Source organism: Globicephala melas, chromosome 19 (assembly GCF_963455315.2).
Source record: "Globicephala melas chromosome 19, mGloMel1.2, whole genome shotgun sequence".
NCBI lineage: Eukaryota > Metazoa > Chordata > Mammalia > Artiodactyla > Delphinidae > Globicephala > Globicephala melas.
Window position 1 is genome coordinate 45,904,139 of NC_083332.1, and position 18,779 is coordinate 45,922,917.

The 18,779-nt window shown below is 41.5% G+C and overlaps 1 protein-coding gene across 1 annotated transcript; it reads right to left on the bottom strand.

Annotated features, from left to right (window-relative positions):
* Positions 1-3,286: 3,286 nt before the first annotated feature.
* PSMD7 (proteasome 26S subunit, non-ATPase 7) lies at positions 3,287-12,255 on the bottom strand. Its single transcript, XM_030863493.2, has 7 exons — positions 12,075-12,255; positions 9,872-9,963; positions 8,888-8,980; positions 8,084-8,181; positions 7,431-7,511; positions 5,385-5,476; positions 3,287-4,235 (listed from the first exon to the last, which is right to left on the bottom strand). The coding sequence occupies exons 1-7, from the start codon at positions 12,146-12,148 to the stop codon at positions 3,797-3,799; spliced, it is 969 nt and encodes a 322-aa protein (XP_030719353.1). The 5' UTR covers positions 12,149-12,255; the 3' UTR covers positions 3,287-3,796.
* Positions 12,256-18,779: the final 6,524 nt, after the last annotated feature.

Below are 18,779 nucleotides of genomic sequence, written 5' to 3' on the forward strand. Positions count from 1 at the left end.
GCAAAAAGTTGGTAGGTTTATCTACATCAAAATAAAGGTTCTCTAACTTCCATATGTGCAGAGACCACCTATTTCTTAAAAACACAGATTACCAGAGATTCTCATGCAGTAGGCAAATTGTATAAATTTACAATGAAATAAATGATATCTGAAAAGGGTAATAAATACTCACTATGCATCATAGCTTAATCATTTTACTATGGTTTACTATCATCTGTGTTCTTGAGGTTATTTTTAGCTCTTGTATCCATATTTAGGTAATAGTATGTAATGGTGTGCTAATATGCATCTTTTCCCAATTCATGTTGGTTTTGAAATCAGCCACGGTGGGAGTATTTACACCAGGGAAATTGGCAAAGGCCACAAATCAACATCCTTTCTCCTCTTTTTTAGAGACCTGGTTGTTACACATTTACCAGCACTCCACTGGATATGGCCCTTAAAGAAATCAGGAGTGAGGAAAATCAAAGCATGAACTATCAGAAGGGCAGAGAAAAACCTTGTATATTTATTGCCCAGGCAGTAGTGTATAGTAGAGTACAGTAGGGGTGAAGGTGTGGCAACTTGACCCAATTTTTTTGCACCCATATGCTCTCCAGATTCCCTCAAAGTCTAGCCGGGATGGTTGCAGCCAAAAGCAGAAGTGGTGGGAAGCAACTCTGGGGATGGTTCCCAATTCCATGTTGAACTGGCAATCAAATGATTCTCTTGCCAAGATGAGATTAGTCAATGGTGCCATCTAGTGTTGAAGAACAGATTGGCTCCAAAGAGGAACGCTCAGAGAAAGATTTCTCTTGACTTAGGACTTGGAAACACTAACTAACGCAGTTTCCTCTTCCTTTCTTTTCCTCTATTTTCTTTCCCTACTTCCAGAGTCATTTTTATACCTACTCCCCCAATGGGAATAGCCATTAGTTTTGGCTTTTTTTTGTTTTTTGTTTTTTAAAGGATATGAACTCAGTGCTGCTTCCAGGCAAAATAGATGAATGCAGAGAGTTGAAAGGCACAGATACGGAAATCAGCACTTGCCTATATTATGTATAATAATTTGGAATGAATTTGTTTAGGGAAGCTGTAGAGATATTCCCTTGTGGGTCACATAAATCAGATGCTTCTCTACTTTCCCAACACGTCCCATATCCTTCCTATTTCCTGTGTCAGGGGCAGATGGAGTAGTTTGGTTAGCAACCGCAAATTCATTCTCAGGTCTTATTTCTGCTTCATAGATCTTTTCGTGGGAAAATGGTAGAAGAAAAGGCCTGTTCATAACTTCCAAGTGAATAGGATCTTTCATTCTTTTATGAGGACCTGTGTTAATAAGTTCTTTTATTTGAAGTGAAGGTGATTGTGCACGGCTAAGTTCTCACAGCTGGAGGGTCCTCCAGAAATGGGAGTGAGATTCTGGGGTTGCTAATTCCTGCTGGAAAGGTTTACTTTGCATCTGGCACATTGGAGAAGTAATATGGTCGTCCTTCAATGATGATTTCTTCCGTTTGTCCCTTTAGTGATTGATGATCTGAGTAAAATGAAAGAACATTTAACTAATTAGCGGGCCCAAAGCTGTTGTTCCACCTGATAGTATCCATCTTTTCACTAAGGATAACTGACCTCTAAGTTTAGGGATATTTCAGATGTTAGTTATCAGACAGAAAACTAGTAAGGAATAAATGCCCTCCTCTCTGGAACGTGTGTAGCAGGAGCAGCCTGAACTCCCTAAGCCATCGTGGGATGTTTTGAAAATGGAAGGAAGGGAATGTCATAACTCTGGATATGAGGTCCAGAATTGGGATCAGACTTTTTCTAGGATACTTTTTCAGTGTGTTCAAAAACAACAGAAGTAGTTTAGAAATCTCATCTTGAGACTGCTGAGCTATCCAAACACATGGCTTTATTTTAGGTGAGGGCCATGGGTTTTGCAGTCAAGTCAGCTGCTATTTGTATAAGCAAGACTTCATCAATATTCTTACAAAGCTCGCCCCCCTTATATAGGATGGCAGCAATTTTGCCTTAGAAAATGAGCCTACGTGACTCTAAAGGCTACAAGTGAATTTTGTTAGAAGTAGGAACTGAAGAGCCTGTTAGGAAGGTAGAAGTCAATTTTGCCACATGTGGCTCAAACTATTAAATATAACAAGGCCTGGGTATTCCCATGTTCTCATATGCTCAATAAACATTACATTTATCAAACGGTGACAAACTTAAAAGCCTGTGGCATTGTCCTGTTAGACCCTGGGAAAGCTTTTTAAGTGAAGATCATACTACTTAAAGGTGGATATGATCCTGTGTGGTTTCAAGTTGCCCCCAATCCTACATAAAGGACCCACTCTTCGGGATGACATTCTCCTCCTTCCCCCTGCCTAGCCTCAGAATCATTGCATCCCAGCTCTTTCCTGGCCACCGTGGAGAAAGTTTCCCTTTGTTTGTTCTAAACATGGCAACCAAATCTGAAAAACTTCAACACACTCCTATCGTTTTAAATGCATCTCAAGCTTTGAACTATGTATTTCGTATTTTTTATTCGGTTAGATGTAACAACCATCTGACTTTTGATTGCTGCAGTAGACAAAACTTGGTTCTCTAGTTTTTTTCCCTTTACTATTTCTTTTTTTCTCAGAATCTTAATGAACCTTGAAGAGACCACTGATGGGGGTGCTCCTATTTATGTAGGATAAAAGCTAGCTCTACATGAGCCCCCAAATTTCAACTAGTTCTTTGGCAGGCAGGTCTGTGGATTAAAAATGGATGCTTCCAGTAACTTTGAGGCATTATAACATTATGAAGTGGTTTATGAGATTCCACTGACTTAGTTCTAGTGCTATTATATTCTTAAATATCTGAACATTGACAGTCCATATGGTGCATTAGAGAACTCTTAGGGAGGTTCTAATTGCTCAAGAAAGGAAATTAATATCCAAGTGACAGCTGTAAGTCAAATGATTAAGTATCTTGAACACTTACTTTGGGGAGACTTTGTTCCATCCCCACTAACCTTGTGGCCTGATGTACTTAGACCTACTGCAATAGTAAGTGAATGTGTCTCTTATAAAAAACTGTTCTAGGGACTTCACAGATGAGGAATCTGAGGCATTAACTAGGACACAGGTCTTCTGGGCTCAGTTGAGAGCTCTCCTCCCTACAGCTGTATGTCTTTAAAGGAATGAGGTGCTTTCATAAAAGATTCAGTCTAAAATAATTCTTTAAGGCAGCTTCAATTAAAGACTGTCTTGGTTGCTTCTGAAAACAACGGATCACCACATCCAGAGTCAAAAACGACCAGAACACAGACTTAAAAACCAAGCCATTTAATTGTGTCTTCGAAGGTAAACAATATCTTGAGATGGATCCCAAGCCCCGAGAATGCCAGAGCTACGGGTCCAAGAAGTCCCGTGGGGTGGTATTCTCAACAGAGTCCAGAGGGGCAGACCTCAAGGTGTTCTGAGGCAGAATACTTATGGAATTCGTGCATTCCATTCTGCAATTTTGCAGACTGCCAGAAACAGACCCCAAGAGTCTCTTGAGATGGGGAAAATTCAACTCCTGGTCTTATAGATAAAAGCAGGAAGAGTACCAAAAATGTTACGTTTATGTCTCTTCACTTTTCTCACACAGTCTGAAGCCTGAGCTATCACATTCCCAACTCAGAGCAGCCTAAGCTGCAGTTCAGGTACAAGATTAGTCCCTCTATCCAGAGAGCTCTCATCAATACAGCTTTTGCACTTAAAGTGAAAAGAACCCTCTGGCGGCACAATGAGTTAGTTTGTAAGACTTTAATTTACAAATTAAAAAGCTACATGTTTTATTTTTTCTCCTTTTTCTCTTCTTTCTTTACATCACTCTTTTCCTTATCTTTCTCTTTGTCATCTTTTCTATCCTTTTTGCTGTCTTCTTTTTCCTGCCCTTCTTTCTTCTCTGCGTCCCGGTTGGCGATCTTGTTGTTGATGAGGTTGTGCAAGGCGACCACGGAACGGATCAGCGAGGCCAAATACACTACCACCATCTGGTCATTGGTCTTCAGGTAAAAGGCCTTGACAAACTCCTGCAGGCTGACATCTGGCAGCAGGTTGAAGACGTCCTGCAGCTGGTAGATGATCTGATGGTTGATGGGCAGCTTGCCTGTGGCCACTTTCTCCAGGTAGCTCCTGATATCCAGAAGCTTGGAATTGAGTCCCTTCAAACCATGAACCTGGTTTGTGATCCGCTGGGAAAGGGTGCCCACTGTAGTGTCTTTGATGTCTCTGTAGGAACCCACAAGAAAGGGCAGGAAAATACATCAGTGTCCTGTACTATCACGCAGATTTTCACATTCTAAGGAAATACTAAGTTTGTGAGGAGGGGCAAGTTTTCCAAAGGAAAAATGTTACTTCCCCATTTTATAAAGATTTGAGTAAAACTGCCTTAATCTTGTTTTCATTTGGAGGAATATGTTTTATCTTTCTCATCACAGGGCATTTTTCAAAAGAAAAGAGAGAGATAAAATGAAATCATATTCACTAAAAAAACAAAAAAAAAACACCTCTCTACTTCAAGTTCCCTGTTCCTAAAAAGGGTGGCATTTTCTCCACCTGCATCTATATGATGTTGGGAGAAGCTTTTAAATCAGTCAGCAGTAACTTTTTGAACTGGAAGGAATCTTATTGTTTGAAAAAATCTATGACCATTTCAAGTAAGTCAGGGTTATGTAAGCAGAGGATTTAAAAATAAAACCCCAGGGCTTCCCTGGTGGCAGAGTGGTTAAGAATCCGCCTGCCAATGCAGGGGATGTGGGTTCGAGCCCTGGCCCAGGAAGATCCCACATGCCGCAGAGCAACTAAGCCCATGTGCCACTACTGAGCCTGCATTCTAGAGCCCGCGAGCCACAACTACCGAGTCTGTGTGCCACAACTACTGAAGCCCACGTGCCTAGAGCCTGTGCTTCGCAACAAGAGAAGCCACGGCAGTGAGAAGACCACGCACGGCAACAAAGAGTAGTCCCTGCTCACCGCAATGAGAGAAAGCCCACATGCAGCAATGAAGACCCAATTCAGCCAAAAATAAATAAATAAAATATAAATTTAAATCCATCCATCCATCCATCTATCCATCCATCCCAGTCCAAGATGCAGATTCTCTGCAGAAAACTGGCTAGCTACAGTCATTGAGAAGGAGGTACACTGAAAGAGCACACGTTTGCTTTTGAATAATTCACACATCTGTTCCCGTCACAGCCAGCATTACCGCTTCCAGACAAGGTGTGCTGTCCACAAACTCATAAATCATAACTCGGGACACTTTAGAGATGACCCAGGACTAGAACCCAGGGCTCCCTATTCCTGATACAGATCTCTTCTTTACACTGAGCAGCTTCTTGGGCTGCTGCTGATTCTGATGCTGTCCTAAAGTCTCACCGTAACAAGTGTTCAACTCCGACTTCCTCAGCTTCCTCTGCTCCAATTTCACTGGTCACGTGCTCAAATGTTTTTGAGGTTGGAGTTCCATCCTGGGAGAGGAGAATTAACTAGTTATTTACTTACAAACAAATGAACAAACTGGCGCATGTTCCTTTTCATGCCTTGATTCTTCTGCTTTAAGCCAAATCACTTTCATGGGTGTCATTACTGGCTCTTTCATGGCAAGGGTGGGTAAAGTTTGCTTTGAAAGCTTTCAAAGCACTGTGACTTCTAAGCTGAAGTCACAGTGGTCCTGCTCAGGGACGAGATGTGGTGGGGAATCATCATTAGTTTATTTCTAAGGAGAATCTTGATATTCTCTCAAGCCTGCAGTAGAGATGAACATCAGGGAAGTCTTGATTCGGCTAAATTTTAAGGACTTATAAGCATTCATTCTAAAATAGGCAATATTCAGAACACCTGTACTTGAGGCAAGCTCATGTCAGAAGATACAGTTTTTAACCATCTGTTGTCCCTTGGGTCAAATAGTCAGAGCACCAAAGCAACGTGGTTAGAATAACTGATTTTCTGGTGACCTGAATTAGTCAAGGAACCCATTAGTGGATGTGGTTTGCTGTATCACTTAGTGATTTCCTGATGGGACTCAGGAGAAACTTTTATCAGATCTAGTGCCAGAAGAGGCTGTACATCTCCTGTAAAGGCTGTAAAATGTGTGCAAGTCATGACAGCACAGCAGTGAGTGCAGACTCTAGCCAGGCTGCTTAGATTCAAAGCCTGGCTCTGCCATGTGTGATAAGGGAGCAGTGAGATCTTGGGAAAGTCACTTCACTTACACTAAGTGGTATAAACATTAGCTGTTGTTATTTTACCCAGGACAGTGTGAATCCTACAAACGGCATCTTCCTCTTGGCTTTGTATGCTAGGATGGTCAGAGCCTTCAACACTTGTGCAGGACTTCGTGGCATGTCTTTTCATGTACTGATTTTCCCTGGCTTCATCTTATTACAGGACCCTTACATCCCCTCCATCCTCTTTTAAAAGATCTTGTTTCATTGGTGTGTGTGTGTGCGAGTGCGTGCGTGCATGTGCATGCGTATGTATAAGCACCTCTAATTCCTTTTTGAAAGAGGCAGGGTAAAATTTAACTTATAACAACTGTATCAAGACCAGGGATGAAAGTCTTACTGCAACTAGGCAATAAATAAGCTCTCTGGTAGCAAGGCAAAGAGAAACAGGAGCATAGAGCTCAGTGCAAGGAACATCTGCAGGGAACTAACTTAACAAAGCCTTTTCCAGATTTTAAAACTGAATATATGGATAACCATAAGGAAGAAAGACAGCCTTTAGTCTGTCCGTTCAACTTTGGAAATTCAAGAGTGAGCTCTTTGCACACCCTAAGTGCAAATATTTTACGCTCAAAACAAAACTCATATACAATTTCACATCAAATCCTACCCTAGAATTTGAGTTCAATTTTCTTGGAAATAGAGAACAGCTATTCTGGCAGCTCTTCACGTCCATACCCAAGAAACAAGCTAACAGACAACATAGCTGGTACTGAATGCCATGGAGCTGACTATACAGGTGTCAAATCATACAGATGGGTTTTGCCATCTAGCTCCTGGCAGCTCTGACTTACTCTATTTGAAAACCTAGGATCTAGTCTATAGGGATTGGCTATAGACTAGATAATATAGTCACTACATAGGTGGGCCAACAGTGGAAACTGCATTAGATTAAGACCAAGCTCACCAGGCTCCGCATTTACTTTGCTGAGAACATCTCTGGGCAATCATTTGACTACTTTGGTCTCAATTTCATTTGTAAAAGGGGACTTTAGATTTCTATGGTCCTCTCTATTTCTGAAATTTGGTGATTCAAATTTGGGGGAGAAAAACATAATATCAAACTACTGACAGAAACCAATAACCTTTTCTTTGTTATAAAGTATTTGTTGACTTGAAAATGGAAAAAAAACCCCAAAACCCAATGGCCCTGAAAGTAGCAAATCTAATCTCCTAGGCTCACAGCAAGATGACTTACATCATGAACTTCTTCCACCGAAATATATGCTTCTGTGGGCAGTCCCAAGTCCTTTGGTTTTACATCAATGATGACCAATACCTGGCAGAAAAACAAATCATAGCAAATCACCTCATACTGAGCACGTAAGGAATAACTGCGGCCATTCTGATGATTACCGAAGCTTTTTCATTCATTCAACCAGATATAAGCCAGAATTTTCAGAAAAAAAAATAACTTTACATTTCAAATTATCTTATTTGCCCTGCTCTTCAACCCCATCCATTAACAAGCTGAGAGGTAGTATAGTGAAGTTATCAAGCAGAAGAAGATTAGAGTCAAGACAGCTGGCATTTTAATCCCAGCTCCACACTTAGAAGACCTTACTAACCATTCTGAACCTCAGTTTTCTCACTGTAAAGAGGATAACAATCTCATACAGTTACTGAGAGGATTAAGGAAGATAACTTACATACCTAGCACTGAACAGATGTTTAATTTACTAAATACACTGGGTTACCGTATACTACACAAAACACTGCAAATTAACACAAGCTTATAGAAAAAAGTGGTGAAATGATTCATTATCCAAATCCTTCCTAGGATGCTTTCTTTTTCTTGAGTTAGCTGGCAACGAATATGAGTCAAGAGTTTTAAAGATGGAGTACACTTACTGAGTTAGGGCAGTATCTTTTCATGAGTTCATTGATGGCGATGTCATTCTTGTGTAGTTTAGGGCCTGTGTGGTACCACCCAACTATTCTTTCTCTGGCTGGGAAGGAAAAATTAGTGGCTTTGAATTGTTACATAAAGATCTATATATTTCCCTCAAAAAGGGTAAGAACTCCAGTAGTTATGTTCTCTAGCTTTTACAGAAATTCCAGACATCTAAACCTTGACATACCTATGAAATCTAAAACTCAAAAACAGGATTCTCAGAAAATAAACAGCAGGGGAAATCTAGAGATATACATATCTCAGACTAGTTTAGACCAGTCATACATGAAACAACTAGAAAACAATTCCAAGGCAATATATAAACAAATTCAAGTTCATGTCACATAGATTACAACTCTGAGTGTTGTGGGAATAAACATTTCCAAAGCAATGTGGTTGCTGAAATGAAATAAAATGAAAGTGACACATGTAACAGAGATATTTACCCTGGTGGTACTAAAGCTCTAGGGGCAGGTGGATTTTATTTGACCATTCTTTGCTTTTCTGCTGTAGAGGGCTAGCTCTCTCCCCTGAAGCCTAGGTGGTCTAGCTGGCCTTAAATTGCTACTCTAGTTTCTCATTTATTCTACCTCATTCCTCTACTACCACTAGTCTTACTTCAGTCTAGCTAAGTGAAAGGGCCTTTGACATTAAACAAAGAAAAGTGAATATTTAGAAAAGACATTATGGGCACACATATACCTACACACACACACACACACACACACACACGCGCGCGCGCGCGCCACAATGCCACCTACCATTGACCTTCTTAAACATTCCATACATGTTTTCCAAATAATCGTGGTCTAAAAACCAGACAGAATCATCTTTGTCGTCTTCATCAAAAGGGACTAGAGAGAAAAAAACCAAAAAACAGTTTAGGGTGCTACACAGAACTCTAAGGGCACATATCACAACTGTAGACCCCTACGCCAGATCTGATCCATGTCTTTGGTTTGTCCAACACAGTACTAAAATTATTTTTGAGTTGCTTTTAGTAAAAACTGGAAGATTTCACATACAAATCCAGACCTCCAGGTTCTCTGGAAAAACTGGAAGACCAGCAACAACTGGCTAGAGCCAGACAGAAGCAACCCCCTTTGAAAAGGACACATTCTTCAGTTTGCTAAAAGCTCCATCACTTCCTAATATTCCCGTCTGGCAAATTACATTACTGCCTGATCCTTTTAGACACTGGAGTTAGTGACTGCTAGTCTAGCAGCCATGCCAGGAATTATTTTGTTGTTCTTTATTATTGTTGCTTCAATCATAAAATATATGGATACAGTCTTATAAAGATTTATTAAACAGTGTAAAACATAAGGTCTTTATCTCCCCCTTGCCTACCCATAACCATGGTTAATAGTTTAGTACAACGGGTTGACAAACTACACCCGCTGCCTATTTTAATAGTTTTACTGCAATATAGCTATTAGTTTGTCTACATACTGTCTATAGTTGCTTTCCTGCTACATTAGCAGAGCTGAGCAGTTGCAATGGAGACTGTATGGCCTGCAAGTTTTAAATATTTACTATCCAGCTCAGTGTGTATCCTTTAGCCTCCCTTTTCTATACTTAAACGATTCTGAAATAGAACTGCTTGGTTATAATAAAAAATGGAGACCACGAGAGTTTCTTTCTTTTTAAAAGTTAACTGACATTTTAACCATACTCAGAAAATGTAAAATTTGCCTATTTATTTTTTTTAAAACTGAGGTATATTTGACAAATTTTTCTTTTACCTGCAAAACTGTTGGATACATCGAGAACTTTCTTTTGCCACGACCCCAAAAGCACACCAACAACACGCTTCTGGTTTCCAACCTTGCCTATTCTGAATGAGAAAACAGAAGATCAGTCTGGATGGGCACAGACAGAAGTGGACCAACAATAAGATATCCAACAGGAAATATCAATGGTACAGATACAATTTAGCTTATCTGGGAACTAATCCCACTAAACAAATATAATGGGTTAGTCCTTAATAATTCTAATAAATGGGTAATTCGTGAACTATGGACACTGGCAATTTCACTGCTGACTGCAAAGAAAGACATGCTTGGAAAAAAATCTCAAACTTTATAGAAATTTAAAACGGAGAAAATGAAAACTCCCCAGATCTTAAGGTTTTAAATGTTATTTGACTGGTGTTTGAAATCACATTTAATTTTATTTTTTCCTCTGCAGCTTACCTTTCTCTTTTAAATTTTCCCCATCTTCTCTGTCCTCAAATCTTTTCAGGGATAAAGATGCTAAAGTTGAACCAGTTTTATGGTCCAGCTTGCCAACTCTTCTCTGGAGCATCTATGTCAACAAGCCCCAATAGATGTTATAATTCTTTGTACCATTTAGGGGCTCAGAAAATGATTCTGACCCAGAAGCGTGTGTGTGCCATTTGTGGTCTCTGAATGGCTTAATTATGCAGAAGCTGGAAGTGAGCCAGTGACTAATCATACTGGGAGGAGGGCTCAATGAACCAGAAAGACTACTTCAGAATATTTATTTCCATATCAAACCTCCTCAATGATTTTTGTCCTAAGGAACTGCAAGTGTTTCACTTATATCTCATTTCATTGGTCATCATGTAGAGAATTCTCCTTTAACCACTAACAATTATAACATACAGAAACAATACAATTCTATGTTCAAAGCAAAGACAAAAGTCACTGTGAAATGAACTACAATTCCTTAACAGTTGCTGGTTTCATACTGATTTAACTGTATTTATCTAAACATATGGTTTGGCAAATTTATAAATGCTTACTATATTTAGGGTTTGGACCAAACAAAGTTAAGGATTCTGTATTCTGGTGGTTCTAATTTTTTGGGAAATCTAAGTTCAAATGAAACTTCCACACTCATGGGCTTTTCTTTTGATCTATAAAAATCCATTTGCGTTTTAAAAAACCCTGCAATTGTCTGACACAGCAGCTTGCAGTGTCTGCCTTCACTATGCCCTTAACAAGTGTTCGCTGAATTTACTGAACAGAACTGAAAAGATGCTTGCCCTCTTAGTACCTATAGTATCCTACGGGAGAAAAATACTAATCATTGTACAGTGGGAAAGCTCGCATATCCTGTTAGGCTAAGGGTGCTACAAAGCAATGGAACTGAACTGGGGACCCTAAACCTCACAGGAGTCTTGAGTTTGGTTTTGGCTCTGGTTGAACTGGGAGTTGTACAAAGCAATTTACAAGATGTTGGGCACTTAGCAACTATGACTTTACAGCAGATGCTCCCAACTGGGTCTTACAACTTTCCAAGTCAATTAATTATCTTGTAAAATTTATGAACACGTGTAACAGGTCCAGCTGGACGAACAGCTCAAAAACAAGCAAGCGAAGGCGGAAGAAACATCTGTGGGATGTTTTCTTATTCATTAATGCCAACATCTCCAACCGGTCTCATTTTCAAAAGAAAAACTTATCAAAACTTAAAACATCTACGTTTTAAGCTATCGTCAAACCACAGTCCCACTTGGAAACTTTCGCAAGTTATATTAAAACCACAGTTCTTCCAGGGAGTCCTTCGGAGCGCTGAGTACAGAATTTCGGTGACGGCCTTCAGAGGCAAAAAGTGCAAGTCTGAAGGGCTTTCCTACCAGACACCGAGTCTTTCAGGCGAAAAGGGGCGGACGAGGTGACAGATGGGCACGAGGCCTGGGGATCAGGGCCAAGTGAAGCCTGCCCCCCCATACTCTGGCATCGTACGGACTGGGTAAAAGGAACGAGAAGCCCAGTTCATGGAGTGCCGGCTGGACGGCGGGGGAGACGATGCCAGGTGACTTGGGGCTTCGTGAACGGAGCTGCTCTGGGCCCCTCGGTGACCCAGGGCCAACCCCGGTGCATCTGCGCCCCCGCGGCCGCCGCGCCATCCCCAGCGCGCCGTGACTCAGCAGCGGCGGCGCCACCGGCCCCGGTAGGACGCCCCGTGCCGCCCGCTCACCGATTGAAATGATCCACCACACTGAGCAGCACCAGGGGGTGGACCACCACCTTCTGCACCGCCAGCTCCGGCATCGCGACACACCCCGCCCGCCAGGCCCTGCTCCCCGCGACCGGCAAACACCGACGGCCAGGGCAACAACGATTCTCGGGGATCCTCCAGGCCCGGCCCCTCCTCTTCCGGTTGGGCCGCCGCCGCGCGGCTCCTTCTTCCGCTCCCAGAGTGCCGCGCGCGTCGCGCTCGGATTGTCGCTCCCGCCGCCACCTTGAGGAGGCGAAGTGCCGGGGAAGGCGGGACAGGCCTCGGGTGACTGGCTTCGAGTTTCCCAGGTCATGAAAGCTAACAGGACACTGGAGACTGATAAAGGTTGACCTCCTGGTGTTTGGCCTGTACTGTCACCCGCTGCGGCTTTTCGCCTCAGTGCCTTACTAGCTCACCTCCCCCTCCCTCCCGTCTGAAGACTGGAGAAGATGCTAAGAAAAATGTAAATAGTAATAAGTAATATTTCCACCATTCAGAAAATGTTCACTTTCGCTTCTAGTCAGAATCTTCCAGAATTTCTTAGAGGAACTAACTTTAAATCTCTAGCATTAGGGCATTCCCTTAAAGTAGGTTTGGTAATTTGTCTCATCATTTTATTGTCTGGGAATTTCCCCTTAATCCTTACCATGGACACTTAGCAAATAATCAACCTGTCTATATTTTCCCACCTGTCTTTATATTACTTACCATTTAACCAGGGTTAGAAGAATGCAGTTTGTGCCTAGAGTTAGATCATTCAGATTGATTTTAAAATAAAAACTCACAAAAAGTTTGGCGAAAAGATGGAAAGCAATAAGGAAATATGTTTTCATAGTTAGCTGGGAAAGAGAAAAAAGAAGACTAAAAGGGGAAATGTAGGAAAAGAGGACTTGAGCTTATTTGTGGAAGAAGGCAAATGACTTAAAATCCATGCAAGTTTAGTTTTCTATCTGACTTTAAGTTGCCATTTCTGTAAACAAAAACAATACTTCAGCAGCGTGAATTATTTATTGTTTATCCTGTTTTTAAACACCTTCTACCTTCCCTTTATCAACAGAGGATCTGAACTCTGAAGAATGACAAGGAGACTTTTGCTCTGAACCTTAGCCTCCTTCCAGTATAATTAGGGAGCTTTTGATACCCTTTCTGGGCGCTACCCCTCACTTTCATTTCATAAACTCTTCCTACTTTGGGGAACACTGTTTTGCATCTTCCTCATTTCTTTTAATATTTTTGATTTGACTATGAGATGATTGCTGCTACTTACGACGATAGAACTTTTAAATTAAGGAAATGTAAGTCAGCCCCATTGTGTGATGTGTTAAAGCGTGCTTGCTGGTGTTTAGTGCCTGGTTCAAAGTAGATGTTCTTGTTTCATTTCTTAAGTGATGCTATTCAACACAGTGTAGACATGTAACTGTTATGAAAAGACCTTGGAAGGGTTTCCCCCCTAATTTTTAAGATCAAAGATTGATTTTGATTTTTCTTATGTGTCAGGTAAGGCATAATAATTGGAGTCTAACGGAAGCATGTTTTTGGACTAAAATATTTAGAGGATAAAGAAGACAACTTGAAATCATAAGGTATTTTTCATGTTGTCCTATTTTTTCTTTTTCTTTATTAATGGAACTGACTTGAAATCATAACTAATTTCATAGCCACTATTAGGGGCTAAATTCATTCAGAGGAATGCAGAAGGAGATATAAGAAATCTTTCTTTTGTTCATTTAATTCTGGACTTTAAGAGGATCTGATGAGAGCATAAGGATAATACATTTTATTTTCCTTTGTTTTTTTTTAAAGAAAAATGTAATTTTAAAATTTTTATTTATTTTTTATTGAGGTATAGTTGAGGTATAGTTGATGTACAATATTATATAAGTTACAGGTGTACAATATAGTGATTCACAATTTTTAAAGGTTATACTCCATTTATAGTTAATATAAAATATTGGCTATATTCCCCGTGTTTTACAATATATCCTTGTAGCTTATTTTATCATAATAGTTTGTGCCTCTTAATCCCTTACCCCATGTCTTTTTTTAAAAAAATTAATTTATTTAATTTTGGCGTGTTGGGTCTTTGTTGCTGCGTGTGGGCTTTCTTTAGTTGTGGCAAGCGGGGGCTACTCTTTGTTGCAGTGTTCGGGCTTCTCATTGCTTTGGTTTCTCTTGTGGCGGAGCAGGGGCTCTAGGCGCACGGGCTTCAGTAGTTGTGGCACGTGGGCTCAGTAGTAGTGGCTTGCAGGCTCTAGAGCGCAGGCTCAGTAGTTGTGGTGCACAGGCTTAGTTGCTCCGCGGCATGTGGGATCGTCCCGGACCAGGGCTTGAACCCGTGTTCCCTGCATTGGCAGGTGGATTCTTAACCACTGCACCACCAGGGAAGCCCCTGTCTTTCTTTTTTAATGTTAAATTCTCCTTTTCCCAAATTTATTGAGATGTAATTGACATATAACGTGTAAGTTTAAGGTGTACAATGTGATGATTTGATACATGTATGTATTGCAAAATGATTACCACAATAAGGTTAGTTAACGCTTCTGTCACCTCACGTAATTACCTTTTTCTTTTTGTGGTGAGAACATTTAAGAGCAACTTTCAAATATATAATACAGTATTGTTAACTATAGTCACCATACTGTACCTTAGCTTTCCATCTTATTATTGGAAGTTTGTACTCTTTGACCAACAACTCACATTTCCCTGACTCCCAGCCTCTGGCAACAACTATTCTACTCTCTATTTCTGTGGATTCTGCATTTTTCATTTCCACATGTAAGTGAGATCATATAGTATTTGTCTTTCTATCTGTCATTTCACTTACCATAATACCCTCAAGATCCATCAATTTTGTCACAAAATGGAAGGATTTCCTTCCTTTTTATGGCTGAGTAATATATATATATGCCACATTTTCTTTATTGATTCATGCATCAACAGACACATAGGTTGTGTCCGTGTCTTGGCCATTGTGAATAATGCTACAGTGAACACAGGAATTCAGACATCTCTTTGAGATAGTGATTTCATTTCCTTTGGATACATACCCAGAAGTGGGGTTGCTGGATCATATGGTAGTTCTATTTTTAGTTCTTTTAGGAACTTTCGTACTCTTTTCCATAGTGGCTATATCAATTTACATTCCCACCAAGAGTGCACAAGTGTTCCCTTTTCTCCACATTCTCACCAACACTTCTTATCTCCTGTCTTTTTGATAATAGCCATTCTAACAGGTATAAGGTGATATTTCATTATGGTTTTGATTTGCATTTCCCTGATGATTAGTGGTGTTGAGCATCTTTTCATGTACCTGTTAGTCATTTGTATGTCTTAAAAAAAATCTCTATTCAGGTCCTCTGCTCATTTTAAAATTGGATTAGGTACTGTAATCCCTTACCTGAAATTCTTACCTCTAGTGAAGGTATTTTTGCATGTGGATAGTTGTTCCAACTGATGTTTTGGGAGAGGATGTGTGCTAGAAATTCCTATGCCACCATCTTGTTCATATCTCTCTAATCCACCTTTGTCTTTCAATTTAGGGAGATAGCCCCCCACAGACCCTAGTACCTTGAAAGAGTTCTTATTTTTCTTAGGTCCAGAACATGGAATCATGGTCCTGCGTGCATGGCAGCAATACTTTGAACTCTGCAGCCTCTGTTGATCATCTTACTAGATTTGGAAAAAAAAAAAAAGGGAAGATATACCACCTTTAGTCTAAGCTGTATTCATTGCTGGGGTTCAGGCATCCTTGTGGGTGCTGGAAGTTTACCATTTTCTTTGGTGATGTCTTGTTGCCCTGATTCCTCGTGTTCCCTATAGCCTTGTATAGATGTCTCTACCTTTGAAGAAGCAGTCACCGCTTCCAGACTTTCTGGACTGACTTCAGAAAGGAAAAACCTTCACCTGTGAGTGAAGGCAGTCTGGAGTGTGCTATGGTCCTGGGTCTAGTGGTGTGGGGTGCTAAGTATGAGGGTGAGTAGAGCCTCTGGGTCCAAGGGTGTGTGTCTTGTTGGTTCAGGCGGCTGGGGTCCACCACACCAACAATTGCATGATCCTTGGTGAGAGCTGTGCAGGGTCTGCAGTAGCTGCAAGGGCTGTTGAGGTCTTCAGTGGAGCCTCCAGGTCCAGCTGCTACAAGTGGAGGTTAGCAGTTGTGACCAGATCTGGCAGTGTATTCATGCTTGGCTGTAGGGACCTGCTGCAGGTGCCTGTGTGGGGGCGGGGCCTGCCGCAGACACCCATGCAGTGGTGAGGGACAGGGCCAGCAGCAGGGGCTGGGGCTAACTGCCGACATGTGAGCAGCTGAGGGGACCCTGGCTGTTGGTGTAGACCCATGTGACTGCATGGGCTAGCTGTAGGTGTGTGCACTAGCCAGACGATTCTTATTTTTTTATTTTTCCTGTACGCGGTCCTCTCACTGCTGTGGCCTCTCCCGTTGCGGAGCACAGGCTCCGGACGCGCAGGCTCAGCGGCCATGGCTCACGGGCCCAGCCGCTGCATGGCATGTGGGATCCTCCCAGACTGGGGCACGAACCCATGTCCCCTGCATCGGCAGGCGGACTCTCAACCACTGCGCCACCAGGGAAGCCCCAGACGATTCTTAATTGCTGGTAGTGGAACCCTACTCTAACCAGCTGAAGTGAAGGGAAATTCATTATCTCATGTAACAGCAAGTTCAAGGGCCCTGCGAGTTCCAGGGGGCTTACTGATGTTTCTCTCTCCACCTTTCAGCATCCTTCAGTGTTTTGGTTCCATTTCCAGACAGATTTCCTACTAGTGGCGGGGAAATATTTTGATGGCTACAGATAGTCACAGTTTTAAATATTTAAAGGAAGGGAGGTTTTTTTTTTTTTTTTTTTTGCGGTACACGGGCCTCTCACTGCTGTGGTCTTTCCCATTGCGGAGCACAGGCTCCGGACGCGCAGGCTCAGGCCATGGCTCACGGGCCCAGCCGCTCCGCGGCACGTGGGATCTTCCCGGACCGGGGCACGAACCCGTGTCCCCTGCATCGGCAGGCGAACTCTCAACAACTGCGCCACCAGGGAAGCCCAGGAAGGGAGGTTTTGAACTCCAAACCTTTATTTACGAAATTTGATTGGCCTTGCTGGGACTGGGAGGCACTCTGAACTGACTGCTGTGCCCAAGGGAATAGAGTTTTCTAAATGTCCAGTTTAGGATCAGTTTGGAGATGGTGCAACTGTGATGGATCAGCTCACCATGACCACATGAGTGGGGAAGGAAAACGGGGATGTAATTGGAAGGGAGGAATGAATGCTTAGCAGGCAAAAATAAGTCTATCTTGTGATATAGAGAGCTTAGCATAGTTCTTGGAACATAGTAAGAACTCAGCATATGTTAGACATGGTTATCATTAGAGTGTAGGGTCATTATCATTATTATATATTATAAAAGACTATAAGAATTTTTTCTTGAGAATTCCCTGGTGGTCCAGTGGTTAGGACTCTGCGCTTTCACTGCCAAGGGCCTGGGTTCAATCCCTGGTCGGGGAACTAGGATATCATAAGCTGCATGGCGTGGCCAAAAAAAAAAAAAAAAATTTTTTTTTCTTAACTGGTGTTTATATTTTAAGTAATCCAGCAGAACAAGAGTTGAAATTCATCTTTTGCATTTGCCGAGTGTTTCTTTATCCTTCTTTTGCCTCAGGTATATTTAGTTTATGGAAATACGTTTTTTAAAATTCCTCTTTTAAAATGTATTGGTGATCAGTTTGATTTTTCAAAAGGCTAGTTGTTGCAGAAAGATTGGATTCGTTTAAAGAGATTTTCCTTGTTTTATGCTTTACACAAGTGATGAGCCTTATGTGTTGGCCCTGGATACCTGCATGATTGCTATTCCTCTTGTTGTTGTCATATTTCATTTAACTGCAAATTAAAAAGAACTAAAAAAATTACAGCAATTTCTAGTTTATATCCAGGAAATAGAACTCTCCACAGGAACCCTTATGCGGTACAAATATGTTAGAAAACCATTCTCCATTGTGCTTTGAAAGCCTGTAAGGAGGCCACAATGGAGCACAGTTCACCTGTCTTGGATGAAGCCCAGAGAGACTGCGGTGTGCAGACCGTAGGAAATCTCCCATCTGAAGAGTTAATTTTCTTTCAGGAACAGTGTTAGCGGCTGCTGCGATTAAAACAGGACACTTTAAGGTTGGTATAGGAACACTTGTAACAGTTGACTATAAAAGAAAACCCAGGAGGCCAGATTCAGCCTTGGGAGCTACTTTGGTTTGAGCCTCAAAGACCTTTATTTATTTATTTAAAGACCTTTATTTTGAATTTATCTCTTCTTTCAATTACACACACTTTCAGCTTTATTAAAAAGAACTCATTAAATATAAAGAAGCAAACAACTAGTGTCATCTATTTAACATTTTTAAATGTCTTGAAGGCCATTTAAAAAAATTTATCTATTTATTTTTGGCTGCATTGGGTCTTTGTTGCTGCGTGCGGGCTTTTCTCTAGTTGTGGCGAGCGGGGGCTACTCTTCGTTGTGGTGCACGGGCTTCTCATTGCAGTGGCTTCTCTTGTTGCGGAGCATCAGCTCTAGATGCATGGGCTTCAGTAGTTGTGGCATACGGGCTCAGTAGTTGCGGCTTGCGGGCTCTAGAGCGCAGGCTTAGTAGTTGTGGCGCACGGACTTAGTTGCTCTGTGGCATGTGGGATC

Bases quoted from the DNA above. Each gene is read 5' to 3' on its own strand.
- PSMD7 (XM_030863493.2), bottom strand. From the start codon at position 12,148: ATGCCGGAGCTGGCGGTGCAGAAGGTGGTGGTCCACCCCCTGGTGCTG. The intron at 8,182-8,887 runs GTAGGTGGCATT...TTTCCTTCCCAG, and splicing joins AATGTTTAAGAAGGTCAATG to CCAGAGAAAGAATAGTTGGG. The intron at 5,477-7,430 runs GTAAGTCATCTT...CTCCTCTCCCAG, and splicing joins CGGTGGAAGAAGTTCATGAT to GATGGAACTCCAACCTCAAA.